General features: G+C 35.5%; 1 protein-coding gene and 1 long non-coding RNA gene across 3 annotated transcripts; one reads left to right on the top strand and one right to left on the bottom strand.

Annotated features, from left to right (window-relative positions):
* The first annotated feature begins 1,186 nt into the window (after nt 1-1,186).
* LOC109155127 (protein BUD31 homolog 2-like) lies at nt 1,187-3,785 on the top strand. Of its 2 annotated transcripts, none has more exons than XM_019302862.1 (4): nt 1,187-1,353; nt 2,805-2,909; nt 3,027-3,214; nt 3,369-3,785. In XM_019302862.1, the coding sequence occupies exons 2-4, from the start codon at nt 2,816-2,818 to the stop codon at nt 3,522-3,524; spliced, it is 438 nt and encodes a 145-aa protein (XP_019158407.1). In that variant the 5' UTR covers nt 1,187-1,353; nt 2,805-2,815; the 3' UTR covers nt 3,525-3,785. The 2 variants fall into 2 exon arrangements, with proteins under 2 accessions (XP_019158407.1, XP_019158406.1); XM_019302861.1 differs by having other exon boundaries at nt 2,808-2,909.
* Nucleotides 3,786-13,364: 9,579 nt separating this feature from the next.
* Nucleotides 13,365-13,837, bottom strand: LOC109155195. The gene is made up of 3 exons (XR_002049873.1): nt 13,771-13,837; nt 13,631-13,663; nt 13,365-13,473 (listed from the first exon to the last, which is right to left on the bottom strand). It is a non-coding gene; the product is annotated as an uncharacterized LOC109155195 (long non-coding RNA).
* Between the last annotated feature and the right edge of the window lie 849 nt (nt 13,838-14,686).

Here is a 14,686-nt window from a genome sequence, read left to right on the forward strand (position 1 = left end):
TGAAATCGCGTATTTTTTCGGGATCTATCCACCGCAAACAGCCGTAGGCGGTTTGGCCCACCAATTTCTAAAAAAAAATGCTTTATTAAATAGTTTCTAAGAAAAAACTATGAGAACCTTATGTTTTATTAATGAATTTTTAAATTTTATTAATTAAAAAATTGTCCCGTGCATTATTTCATAATCTCTCTTTATAATTGGTCAAATTATTTAATTAAATTCAATTAGAGAATAATTAATGATGGTAATAGAAATCCTAGAAGAATATCGAATTGAAGAATATTTAATTATTGTTATATTATTATTGTGACTCATTGAATACAATACAAGAATATTTAATTATGATTATATTATTATTGTGCCTCACGACCATTATATACTAACAGAACTTGAAAAGAAACTAATAGTAATAATAATATAATAATAATATAAGTGGTAAAAATAATATTTAAAAGTAATTAAGTGTTAATAATAATAGTAAGAATATTAACGTAAGAATTATAACACAGAATAAATCGTAATAATTAATAACTATAGTCTAGAATTAAATTTGAAATTGTCAGGAAAAATAAATGACCTCTGGTGAAATTAACTCTTAAATAATTATATATCAATTTAAATATTCTTAAGAGCAAATTACACTTTTGGTCCTGTGACTATAGGGAGTGTGTTAATTTGAGTACATGACTTTTAAAACTAACAATTTAGTCCTTTAACTATCATTTTTTTAGCAGATTTGGTCCTCCCAGCCAAATTGTTGGTGGAATTTGGCCGGAAAGACGTTCGACTTTTTAAATCAAATATTGGTGGGGGTAATTCGGTTCAACAATTAAAAAGACCGAATTACCCCCACCAATATTTTATTTAAAAAGTCGAACGTCTTTCCGGCCAAATTCAACCGGCAATTTGGCCGGGAGGACCAAATCTGCTAAAAAAGTGATAGTTAAAGGACTAAATTGTTAGTTTTAAAAGTCACGTACCCAAATTAACACACCCTATATAGTCACAGGACCAAAAGTGTAATTTGCTCTATTCTTAATATATTACAACAATTCCATTCTATGCATCACTGTAAAAAATACTAGTAATAATAATAATAATAATAATAATAACAACAACAACAACAACAACAACAACAACAATAATAATAATAATAATAATAATAATAATATATTACGGAGTAACATTCAAATCCCCAAAATCTAAAACCTAAAAAGTTCTAATTTCTAAAATCACACCGCCTCTCGCAGTAACGCCCTCCCTGCGAATCTGCGAGCAGCTGCAGCCGAGGACGAAGACGGAAGATTCCTTCTCCCCTGCGACAGCCGATAAGGTCTCACTTCCAAATTCAATGTAGGTGTTTCTTAGGCTCTTATCACCTGTGGTTTATCAGTATTCATGTTCTTGATTCTTGAAAGATGGGATTTATGAGCTTGAAAAGAAGCTTCCAAATTCTACTTCTAATTATTCTAATATCTGTAATTGTCCGTATCATTGGCATTAGGATTTTTCTACATCTGGTATTTCTAGTTTTCTACATCGTGAAGGCTGGAATTTCCATGCTTTTACTTTATGCAGTTTTCAAGACTTTGAATAGCAATTTTGCTTTCTTAATTGGGTTTGAGCCTTTGAACATTTATGTAGAGGATACTGTTCTTTAGGTGAAGAATTTGATGAGAATTGAGTCAAATCATTAGGTGAGCAGAATTTGGAATGTTAGGGTTTCACTAAAATGAAGTTTATATCATACATTCTTTGTTCTGATTAATCCTTTTTTCTTTCTTTCCTTATGTTGACTCTGTATTTGTGGATAGGTTAGTGTTTCTTGTTTGTTTGCTTAAAGATTGCATTGAATAGGGTCTTGTCTTGCAATTATTATACTGTATGTAGTGTATATATTTGTGTGTGCAGTGGATTTGGAGTCCTTTTTAGTGCCATACTGAGTTCTCTCTCTCTGCAAAACTGTTTAGTTTTCTCCTTGGGGTTGAAATAGAATTTACTAATGGATATTGCTAATTCACTGATGTTATTTTGAATGTTTATGTCCTAGGTTCCATTGCTTTCCAATAGTTAATGAAATCTTTTTGAAAATAAACTCACTCTTCTGGTCAATTCTCTGTTTTTTTTAAGGGCATAATGCTATCAAGAAACTTGAAAAATAAGGACAATTTTTCAAAGTCAGAGATTCTATGCTAAATCAATGTAGTGTTAGTTGTGTATATTTGTTAAAACTATCCTTCATGCCCATTTCACTTCAATGATGCATGTGCTTTGCATTGTAGACCTGCCAACTTCCTCCATAATGGTTCAAAATTTATAATCTCCATTGGGATGACATGTATTCTTAGTCTTCTTCCTCCATATTGATATACAAAACCTGATCTAGACTTAACCAGCCAATCTAGTATAGATACAGAAAAACATTGGAGCCCCATGCCTTTCTCCGTTAGGAACTTTCCTATTGAATCAGTTGATTTTAAAATGGCTTTGCAAACTTGCAGTTTTTCTTTATTGCCAATTTTGAATATGTAACATTGTAACTCAGTTTCATTGTTGTGTATTGGGTGATTGCTTATACTTAATGTGGTGAATGTGACATCTTCAAGGCGTGTCTTATTGATCTCAGAAGGATTTTCTCTTGGATATGATACTTGTGTCATGAATGCTTCTTTTGCTACTCAGTCATGCAAAGCTTTTTATTATTTTAAAGAAAAAATAAATAAATTCTCTCAAATGACACAGAATACAGATCTTAGCTTGCATGTAAATATGCCATGTTCTCTAATGCTTGGGCACTTAAATAGCAGATAAAAGCATGCCAAAGGTGAAGACAAACCGTGTCAGGTACCCAGAGGGATGGGAATTGATTGAGCCTACTCTAAATGAACTACAAGCCAAGATGAGAGAAGGTTTGATTGCATAACATTGACTTTGAATTTTCCTCTTCTTATCCTATTGTTTTTGACATTGGTCTTTTGAAGTTTGAAAAGCAGTATTATTAATTTTTTTGTAATTTTTGGGAACAGCGGAGAATGACCCGCATGATGGAAAAAGAAAGTGTGAGGCTTTATGGCCTATCTTTAAAATTTGTCATCAGAAGAGCCGCTACATTTTTGACCTTTACCACAGGAGGAAGGAGATCTCCAAGGAATTATTTGAGTTCTGCTTGGATCAGGGTTATGCAGACCGTAATTTAATCGCGAAGTGGAAAAAGGTGTGGTTGGATCAGACGGCATTTACTACGTGGTTATGTGTGAATAATATATTATATAGATATGCTAAATTTTGGCCTTAAAATCTGAAGATGATACAGCAGGGAGGGGGAAAGATGATGAATTCTTCTAACTGGTTTTTTGTTTGCATTGCAGCCTGGCTACGAACGGCTGTGTTGTTTGAGGTGCATGCAACCTCGGGATCACAACTTCCAAACAACATGTGTTTGCAGAGTCCCTAAGCATCTAAGGGAAGAGAAGGTTATAGAATGTGTGCATTGCGGTTGCAAAGGTTGTGCTAGTGGAGATTGAGTGCTTCTTTCTTATACTGCACGGATTGAGTGAGTAGTTCAGTGCTTCTTTATCTGCTACCTGACTATGGCAGGCTTGGCTTGTTTCACTCCAGCCAAGCCAATGTTGAAACTGTAACTTGTTTATTGGAACTGCACTGTTATTCCTCTGTCTAAACATCTTTATTATAACTTTAAAATACCGTACCCATGCGTGTGATATGGTAAGTGTTAATTCCACTTTTGGCCCTTCAAAATTAATAGCAGTGCACTTTCATGATTATTCTTACCTGTGGACTGTATTAATTTAGATATCAACTGAAAAGTGAAAATTGTGTCGATAGCCAGCCAATTCAATATTGCGCACGACTGGACCGGCTAGTAAGTAGTAAACCTAGGTAGCTAAATTCTAATATCATCGATCATTCCCATATGGTACCAAAAAGCAAAGCGAAGCTTATAGGGTTAGCATGCATGCATCTTGGTACTCACTCAGACTACGTACGCAGCTAGCTTAGCATTAAATTAAATATTGGAATTGGAATTAATAATGTTTCAACTTAATCAGAAATGAATTGAAGGACTCAGATTCCAATTTATTTATGATAGACGATGAGCTGGTACGGTGTCTCATCTGCCTGCCGGCTGTGTTCCAGCTCGATCTGCAGCAGCTACTATACTATAAGTTTCAAAACTTTCAACTTCAATTCAAGTTCAACTTTGCATCACAACCTGCAGGCCAATTGAATCCAATCCAGGAGTTGCATAAGCGAGATGGATGGAGCAGAAAGATCGAGCTCAATTCCCTCATCCATCATCACCTGCAGCCTAATTAGCTTGAACCATTTTTAACTTTCTCAATGTCTTCAATCCGATCTCTCACATGCAGCAGCATTTATTTCCATTATATTCAATTCCCGGCCTATATTAGCACGTATGTACTGACTCGATCTTGATTGGATTGCTTTTGATGCAGCGCAGCAGCACTTATGGCTGTGGCCCGCCAAACATCTATACTTTCATTTGAAAAAGATCAGATAAGAGTCACCATGCATTTGCATTTTTAAGTTGAGATCGATATCAAATCAATGCATGCAAACACAAGCTAGCATTACAGTAGCTAGCTTGCTTTTGATCTGCTTCAGCTGTTGAGGCTTAACATTAAGATCGAGTTTTGATATGACCAACAAATTATAGCCAACACAATAATGATCGATGCCACTGCTAATTCACAATCATATATAAATTAATGCATGTGGAACGTAACTTAGTGTACGTGGTAACACAAATACAACACCAAACAAATGTATATACATACCCTTAGCATGTTCCTGCATCTTGTTGTCTACTGTACGTACTATTGCTATTTATTTCCATAAAACAATTATTTATTTATATATATGCACTCATCTTCCTCCGGACACCACTTATTTTACACATACCAAGGATTATGAAAAGCTAGATCGAGGAGACCGATCCATATGATAAATCAAACTTATGTACGCGGTGAATAAGTTGATCAGTTGATGTACCAATATATATATATATATATATATATATATATATATATATATATATATATAGGCTCAGGGCCGGTCCTATCATTTTATAGGCCTGGGGCAAAGTAAACACAAGGGCCCTTAATATATAAAGCAATGTTGAAAAAATCGCTAGGCGCTCTCTAGGCGCTTGGGGACCGCCTAGGTCGCCTAGAGTGCCTAGGCGGGCGCCTAGGAGGTCGATCGCCTAGCGCCTAGGCGCCGATCCGATTAATCGGCGCCTAGGCGCGATTTTTGCAACACTGATATAAAGTTAAAATGTTTATATATATAGTTCAAAAGATTGTGTTAATTGAAAATAATTCAATGATAACTTTGAATTTTTATCGACATATAATTTTTGTAAGACTTTATTTTTTAAAAAATCAATTGGACTAATCCTTAAGTAATAAATTAATTTAACATTCTCTAATATATATACGGAGTATCTATTAATTGAATTATTATATTAAATGATTGTAATGGTTAACCCGATTTAATATTAAATAATAATTTTGAAGTTGTGGGTTCAAATCTTTGCTTATACAATAAATTTTTTTCTTTAGCTTTATCAAAAAAATAAAAATCCAAGTTAGGGGGCCCCTTTCAACATTAGGCCCTGGGCGGGTGCCCATGTTGCCCACCCCTCTGGGCCGGCCCTGTATAGGCTTAGGCTCTGGTGGAAAAAGGTCTCAAGTCCATAAGTGAGCAGAAAGGGCTCAGGTGCGTAAGTGAGGAGAAATCTCAGCCTTTGATCTGTCCAGATCAACAGCTCTAAAATAAAAATAAAAAATAGCCCATGTCAACAGCTCTAAAATAAAAATAAAAAATAGCGCTTCTAATCTACATGCACGACGACGCCAACCATCTTCTCCAGTAAACCATCTCTAATCTACTGTTTTTGCATTCTGTTCAAATCATGGAAAGCACAAAATTGTCTCCTAGAAGGCACAACAGTGTACACTGGAAGGCTCAAGAATGTGTTCTGGAATGCTCAACAATGTGCACTTTGCCTAACATCAAGTATTTATAGGAGAATGAAGAGTTAATAGCATTAATAATGGCATTAACATCTGAAATAATTTTAGATATGTAACCCCCCTTAACAGCAACTTTAATCTAGAGTTTAACACAATCGTTACGACCGTTCTTAAATATAAATTGAAATTAATTCAAAATTAATTTTTATGAATTCAGAATTAACACTTCCAGAATATATGATACTCCGAAGAGTAGTTCGAGCAGTACCCATGAATAGTAGTTCGAGTAGTAACCACAAATAGTTGCGTGAAGGTTACAAATGGTCACCTGTTCGATCAACATCCAAATAGTCAACCACATCGAATAGTCAACAGTTTACACTCAGACAGTGGCTCTGAGTTGAAAAAATTATACAAAAATTTGACATAACTTAGCCCGCAAGACCAGCCAATTTTTCGACATGCCTGCGTACACAAGTCAAGCCTTTTCAGTAATAGTCGAATAATTTAACAGTACAATGTTTTGCTAAGGAAAAATTTAACCCGTCATGCCTTGAACCATATGTGATATGAACTTTGCTTTGTGCTAACAACGCAACATAACTTTTGAATTCGGCGTTGTTTTCTCCAACAGGATCCAATCCATCAAATTGAAATACCATCTTCTTTTCGATAGCACACCCTAAAATTAATTTTTTCAGTTGAGTGGCACTCCTCTTCTTAGTAATGGTATTTGTACCTTTAATTTGGTCAATAGTGAGATGATTTGATGAATCCATATGTCTGTTTAGCAAAGAAATTATAGTAAATGACAAAAAAAATAATATACATAAATATAAATGTAAATATTTAGATATAGTAAACACGAGAAGAAGTTAAAGTATTACAAGTAATAATCAATGCTCCCATATCCCTTCATGATGATCATCCCATGATGTATGCACTTCATCTATCTCATTATCTATAGTAACTAGCAATAAACTTGGAGAAAAAGGTGGTATTTCCTTAATATCAAAATTAACATCTCCCTTCCCATCACCAGTAATTTGTCTCTTTCCATGAAGAACAACTAACCATTTTTTATCAGAAGGACCAATAGCATAAAATACTTGTTTTGCTCGAGATGTCATTATGAATTGCTCATTTTTGTGACCTTCCTTGTTCAAATCGACAAGTGTAAATCCTAACTCATCAGCTTTAACACTGTGTTTACTATCTGCCCATTTACATCGGAACATCGGCACTCTAAACTGAACATAATCAACCTCCCATATTTCTTCAATCACATCATAATATGAAAACTCTGCAATCACATGATTTTTATCATTCGGACTACTGAAGTGCATTGAATTTGCAACCAAAGAAACTCCATTGTTTTGCATAGTGCTCTTTTCATCTTATTTTTTTTGTGTAAAAAGAAAACCCATTTATATCATATCCAGTATAACCTATGACTTGCATACCAGGACCATGATCTAACCATCGTACAACTTCATAATAGCTATCATCTCTCAAGATTTTATTCTTGAACCAACTAATAAAAGTACGATTATGTTCGCTCACAATCCACATGTCTGCCCTTCTTGGATTTTGCTCATTAATCAAGGCCATGTGTTCTTCTAAATATGGCTCGACTTCATTTGTATTATGCAAGATGTACAAATGTTCTTGCTCAACATCTTCACGAGGCATAGTGTGCACTTTGATTCCTCAAGTACCTTTGTAACACCCCTAAATTTTGAGATATATAAAACCTATAAAGTAAAGGCTAATCTCTTATTAATTCCAAAACAGAGCATAAACTAGACATAGTAGTCGGGGTGCTATGCCACATCTGAGCTTGAGAACTCAGATGCACAGGCTAAACTAACTAACAAAGCATAAACCATAACTAATACCCAAATACGAATCAAGGCACGCAGGTCATCTCATCCAGGCTAGAACTATCTAAACAAAGTCCACGAATCCACTAGCGCGCTCCAAAGCTACTCACTGTCCCTGAAAAACATTCGGTATAACAACCGTCAGTGAATAATGCTGGTAACCCACTCCAACGCGTTAAGCACAATATAGATAGATATAAGAAAATCATTTTGAAACTGGAATACATATATACTTACGAGACTCTAGTTTAAATCCAAGATCAAGACTCAGGGCATATTAACAGACTCAATATCATAGAATAATCATAAGAATTATTAGGTGACCTAAACATGCAATGCAAGACATAACAGGCAGATAATCATGCAAGTAACGAGTAGAGGCACTAAGGCATTCAATACAATCAATTAGCAAGTAGTCAACAAAGCACACAATTCATCCTCCAACCTTATACCAAGTTCCAACCTTGTAGCTCCCCTCCGTCCTTATATCAGTTCCAACCTATACCTCCAGGCCACCCTTATATCCCCACCCCTTATGCTTCCGGGCAACTACATGCCCCCACCGACAAACCACCTTTAAACCACCAACATATCAAGATGGTGCCGCAGTGCCATTCAATGATCTGCACCTCTAGTGCCAATATCAAGGGGTTAGCGCGTATAGCTCTAACATGACACCGCAACACTTATAACCTGACCCATGCCTAAAGCAAGCAAGTCGAAGGTGGGTGTGTGCCTTTAGCACAGTCACTGCTATGGCCTATACCTTTAGTACAATGACCAGGCACAAGTGGTGCCAACCGCCAACAGTTTATTTTCCACCAATCACAATCTCATTATCATCATTATCATCATCATCAGTCACACTGGCCATTGTGCAATGACCACGATACTCATCATCATCAATCAATCAACACATAATCACATAAAAAGCAAGACACAACAACAACGACAAGTATCACACATAAAATCCTAGAACGATGCCTAAAACACCAAACGAGACTTATACACGACAAACGGGGTACAACGGGACACGGGGAAACAACAAACGAGGGAAAACATCACGACGCACCGCCAATTTCCAGCGGGTGGGCAGCGGGTGGAGGACCACCCGCCGGCCACCCGCCAGCGGCGGTCCACAATCCAGTGGGTGCCCGGCGGGTAGTCGGCTGCCCGCTGTAGATCGGGCAAGGGCAGCGGGTAGGTGGCGGGCACACCTGCCCCCACCAACCCCCACTGACTCATTGGTAATATTAAGGTCCCAGGATCTCTCGTGTAACCCGGAACCATGTCCAAACACATTCAAACACATCACGACAACACCACGTATTCAATTAACGGAATTAAACTAAGAATCACACCAAATACATCCTAACATGATTCCTAAACATGCCAAGACTCAAAATAAACCATATAACGATCCAGGGATATCCGAAATCACAAGAACATCAAGAAATCTATATTGAAAGTCCTAGGCTAGACTCAACACCCGATCATGCGAAATTCCACCCAAATATACCAAGAACATCATAATACAAATTCCACATTATAACCCTAGGGCTCTAGACACAATCAAAATACAAGATCATTCATATAATTTATCATAGTATCAAGAACGTCAAGATTATCACATAAGCATCAAGATTAACACATAAACACAATATAAGCCCTAGGAAAAGCTATATCAAAACTTAAGCACAGAATCATATATCAAAGGAGCCAATGAATAAGATATAGCGAGGAAAATAGGTTTTGTTGAGATATGGGTTACCTCTTAGACCTAATCACTATCCTTGACTACTAAGGTTCTTCTCTAAGATTCTTCTTCCGATTGTCCTTCCTAGGCTAGTTGGTGGAGGAATTCCTTGGCTGGGGTTCCTACGAGTGATTTCGTGTGAGGGAAGGGAGAGAAAGTGTTCTATCTGCTTCATAATCTCCTATTTATATGTCTAAGAGAAACCTATTCAAGGTCTGAGTAATAAGGTCCGCTTTCCCCCATTCCATATGGGTTTAAGGTTCCTTGTTCAGGTAAGGGTCCACGATCCATTGTGGACCACCTAAGTTAATTAAGGGGATTATAATTGGATTAAATTCCTTTTAATTATTTTAATTGGCGGGATTAATTTAATAATTAATTCGGATTTGAAGGTCGTAATACGGGGTGTTAACCTTTCCCAACAATTCTTCCTTCATGTCGATACTTAGAAAGACGAATAGCTTCTACCTCTGCCAAGTATTCAATACAAAATTCAGTTACCTCCTCAGCAATATAGCTTTCAACAATAGATGCTTCTGGTCTATATCGGTTCCTCACATAACCTTTTAAGACTGTCATGTACCGTTCAAATAGGTACATCCACCTCAAATAAGCAAGACCGCACTGTCTGATCTCTCTCACCAAATGTACAAGCAAATGAACCATGATATCAAAAAATGAAGGTGGAAAGTGCATCTCTAGCTGACACAATGTAATAATAATGCCATTTTCCAATTCATCTAATTTGTCTAGATCAATAACTTTTCCACAGATAGCATTGAAAAAGAAACAAAGCCTTATATCTCAACTTTTTAGGCAATATACATCAAACAACCACTGCCTATAGTTGTTGCATTAAGGCATGACAATCATGAGATTTCAACCCCACCAATTTTAAATCTTGCATATTCACAAGTTTTCTAGTATTTGATGAATACCATTGTGGTACCTTGACTCCACGTAAACACTCACAAAAACATATTTTCTCCTTTCTTGATAAAGTATGAGCAGCTGGAGGCAAATATGTCTTCTTAGTCCCTTGGCGTGGAGCTAATGTAGCTCGTATGTTCATTTCAATCAAGTCTAATCTAGCATTGCGTCCATCTTTAGTCTTACCTTTTATATCTAAAAGAGTTCCAACAAGATTATCACATACATTTTTCTCCACATGTGACAACCCAAAATTTAATTTTATATATCCGATTTTAAGAAATTCCAAAATAGCCATTTTCACTCCATAAAAAAAATTGGCGATAAAATTGGTGTTTGAATAAATTATTTTGAGCTACTTTTAAATAAATTCAATACCAGGACTTATTTTAAATCTAAAATCCTAAATTTTTGGGTACATCGCGTACCAAGTTTTCGATCCAAAAGTCAATCTGAGTGAAACCGGGAGAAATCTGAGAAACCTAAACAAAGTGGTTGTCTACAAAGTATTTTTGGAAAAATGTATTTTGACCCCAAACTATTTTAATTCCTGATTCTAGCCTTTGGTTCATGAAGTATGGTGGACCACAAGCTTACAACACTTATCTGATTCCATCTTCTAGCCTTACTAATTACCATTTTGCCCTCCACCAATCATTGGCAAGTTTCCTAGGGTTTTGGGCCTATATAACCTTCTCTACCATTTGTTCTTCTCCTGATCTCTTTCATTTGCTCATTTCCACTCTCCAAGTCTGCCAAGGAAACAAGAAACACAGTAAGCATTCTAAACCTCATTTTCCTCCATTCATTTCATCTTCTTGGATCATTTGTTCTTCCTTTTACCTCCCAACCTCTGAGTCTTCTTAAGCATTGCGTGTGTCTGGTTGTTTGAGGTATTAAGGTGGTGAAGGAAGTGCTAGCTAAGTAGAGAAGAATGAGGAATCCCAACAAGAAGGAGAACAAGAAGAGGTATAACCCCATGGACTCCCATCTTAGTTTTGGCTCTGTGAAGTCATTGTTTTATAGGTAGAAATGTGTAGAAATGTTAGAATGTTCACTAGTACAAAAAAAGGTTTTAGAGTCTCCCATAAAACACTTTCCGAGTCACCTGTACAGGTGACTCGGATATTGGAGACTGTGAAAGTCCTCCGCTTTCCGAGTCACCCGTAAAGGGTGACTCGGAAAGCGAAAAATGATTTTTTTTTTTAATTTTTTAATACGGACTTTCCGAGGCACCTGCTCCGCTGCAGGTGCCTCGGATAGTCCTTTATTATTATTTTATTAATTTGTTTCCAAGACACCCACTTACAAGTGGGTGCCTCGGATAGTTCTTTATTATTATTTTATTAATTTGTTTCCAAGACACCCACTTACAAGTGGGTGTCTCGGAAAGTTACCATTTTTTTAAAAATAAATAAATAAATAATTAAATATATATAAATATTTATAAATAAATAAATAAATAAAAATAAATAAATAAATAAATAAATAAATAAATAAATAAATAAATAAATAAATAAATAAATATATATATATATATATATATATATATATATATATATATATATATATATATATATATATATATATATATATATATATATATAGTTGCACTCGGGTGCGAACGGCTCGCCCAGGCGCGAAATAGGAATGGATTCTGTTCGTCCACGTGTCCAGATCTAATGGATGAGAAACACTGATTTTTTTAAAAAATGCGGTGACATTTTCGTAAATAATTGAACATCGAAGTGCAAGGAAAATGTATTACAAGTGCATGTAAAATGTATTATAGATGCAAGTAAAAATTTACACTGAGCATCAATACTTAGTTGCACTAGTTGCACCTACAGTTCTAAGTAGTTGCACACTTAGGTATAAGTAGTTGCATCTAGGTGTATGAATGTTTGCGAGTGGTTTTCAGGAGTATTACTACCCGCTGAACTCAGATTAATGAATGTTAACAAGACAAAATTACATGCACTTATAGGTGAAAGTAGGTGCACATATAGTTATAAGTAGTTGCACCTATAGTTATAAATAGTTGCACATATAGTAATAAGGACACCCAGGTGCATGAATGGTTGCGGAAAGTGAATGCTAACAAGGCAAAATTACATGCACTTATAGGTGAAAATAGGTGCACTTATAAGAGATTTTACTTGCACTTCGATGTTCAATTATTTACGAAAATGCCACCGCGTTTTTTTTTTAAGTTATTAGATCTGGACACGTGTCACGCGCTGATTCGTTCGCACTTCCTTCCTTGGCACTTATTCGCACCTGAGTGCGTCCCTATATATATATATATATATATATATATATATATATATATATATATATATAAAAGAAAAAATTACAGTCAAAAGGAAAAGTTTTTTTTTTTTTTTTTTTTCGAACTTAAACTTTATTCAACACAAAAGAGACACAAGGCTTTTACAAGAGATGCCATATGTCCAAAAGTGACCCATGGCTTAAAGAAAACAAGGGCAAATGCCTTACAATCATAAGGGCAAATGCCACAATTCAAGAAGATTTACAATAGAGGTTGATTCATCAAATTAACAGGTGGACACTAAATTACTCAAAGGTGTCATACTCAAAGCTTAACTTTGAATTAACAAATGTAAGTCAAACTGTCATACAGAGTAATAATCAGTAGTCACTTTGGAAAGGTCAACTACTACCGTCTAATCTTCTATGTTTGTTCCATAGTGAGAGCAAATCAGGGTAAAAGATATGGATGCAGAAACAAAATTATTGCTAAGCATACCTCATGTCCAGGAGTATCGAGGAAGACACATGTCTGGAGCCTGCCATCTATAGGTACCTTCACCTTATATGCACCAATTCCTTGAGTAATTCCACCGGCTTCAGATGCTGCCACCTAAATATCTACCAGTTAGAGTTCAGTTCGCAACTACACTAGATGAAATGATGAATCACAACCTTTATAGTCAGAACATGCTTCCCCAAAGGAATAACTATGTCATGAATAAACCATGATTTCTAAGCATTATAACGGGGCAGAAGTGCACATATACCTTGCTCTTTCGAATGTAATCCAAAAGAGTTGTCTGTCAAGCAAAAAATCAGGAACATAAATTAGCTAGATCCTCCTCATTGATGTTACATAATAATTTCATTATTCATAAGATTGAGATTATGAGCTTTGATTATTTACCTTTCCATGATCTATATGGCCCATTATTGTGACAACAGGTGGTCTATCTTCTAATTTGCTTACATCATAATCATGGTCCATGTAATCCACCTGGTCTTATTCCCTGGTGACAACTGATCCAACTGCTAGCTCCACTCAGCTCCACTCAGCTCAGTCCTAACAACACATAATAATTCCGCATCCAAACAAACTCAAATCAGAAAATTAAGTTTGAAATAGGCAGTCTCTTGAAACAACCAAAAAATATCCAACTGTGCTTGAAACTGAAGATTTAACCAGATAAGGAAAAGTAACAAATAAGCTATATATCATTGACATCACAAGCAGCTAGAATAAACGCATATAATCTTTTTTATACACTAATATCTTTATTTTATTTTGCATTTAGTTTTTAAGCCCAAATACAAAGTAAGTAGAACTAACAATAAACTACATGCATGAATTCGAAGAGGAAGAAGAGAAATTCATACATAATTAAGGAAACTACAGATAGCTCCAATGAAACCCCTCAGAATTTCACATCAATCCTCAAAATGCATATTGTTCAGTCCACTACTTTTAACATTTTAATTGAAAAAGTTCATCATAGGGGAGTAACCACCATTCTTAAGCTCATGCCAATTTACAAATACTTTACTTAAATTAACAATGCAGTTAATATGTTAACAAAAAATCAATATTTATTATGATAAGTATAACGACTCAAAGTACTAGACTGTTTCATTCTTGTTTTAATGATGTATCAAACTGAATTACAGAAATCTTCATAAAAATTTTCCCAGAAATATCATTAGGTTCTGCTCAGTAAACATGAAAGTTTCTTCTCATGGACTAAGTCTCTGAAGTCTGACATGTGAATTTTATTTATAATTCATCACAGCAGAAGATTAACACATTTACAGTAAAACTTTATGGG

Source organism: Ipomoea nil, unplaced genomic scaffold, assembly GCF_001879475.1.
Source record: "Ipomoea nil cultivar Tokyo-kokei standard unplaced genomic scaffold, Asagao_1.1 scaffold2694, whole genome shotgun sequence".
Taxonomy (NCBI): domain Eukaryota; kingdom Viridiplantae; phylum Streptophyta; class Magnoliopsida; order Solanales; family Convolvulaceae; genus Ipomoea; species Ipomoea nil.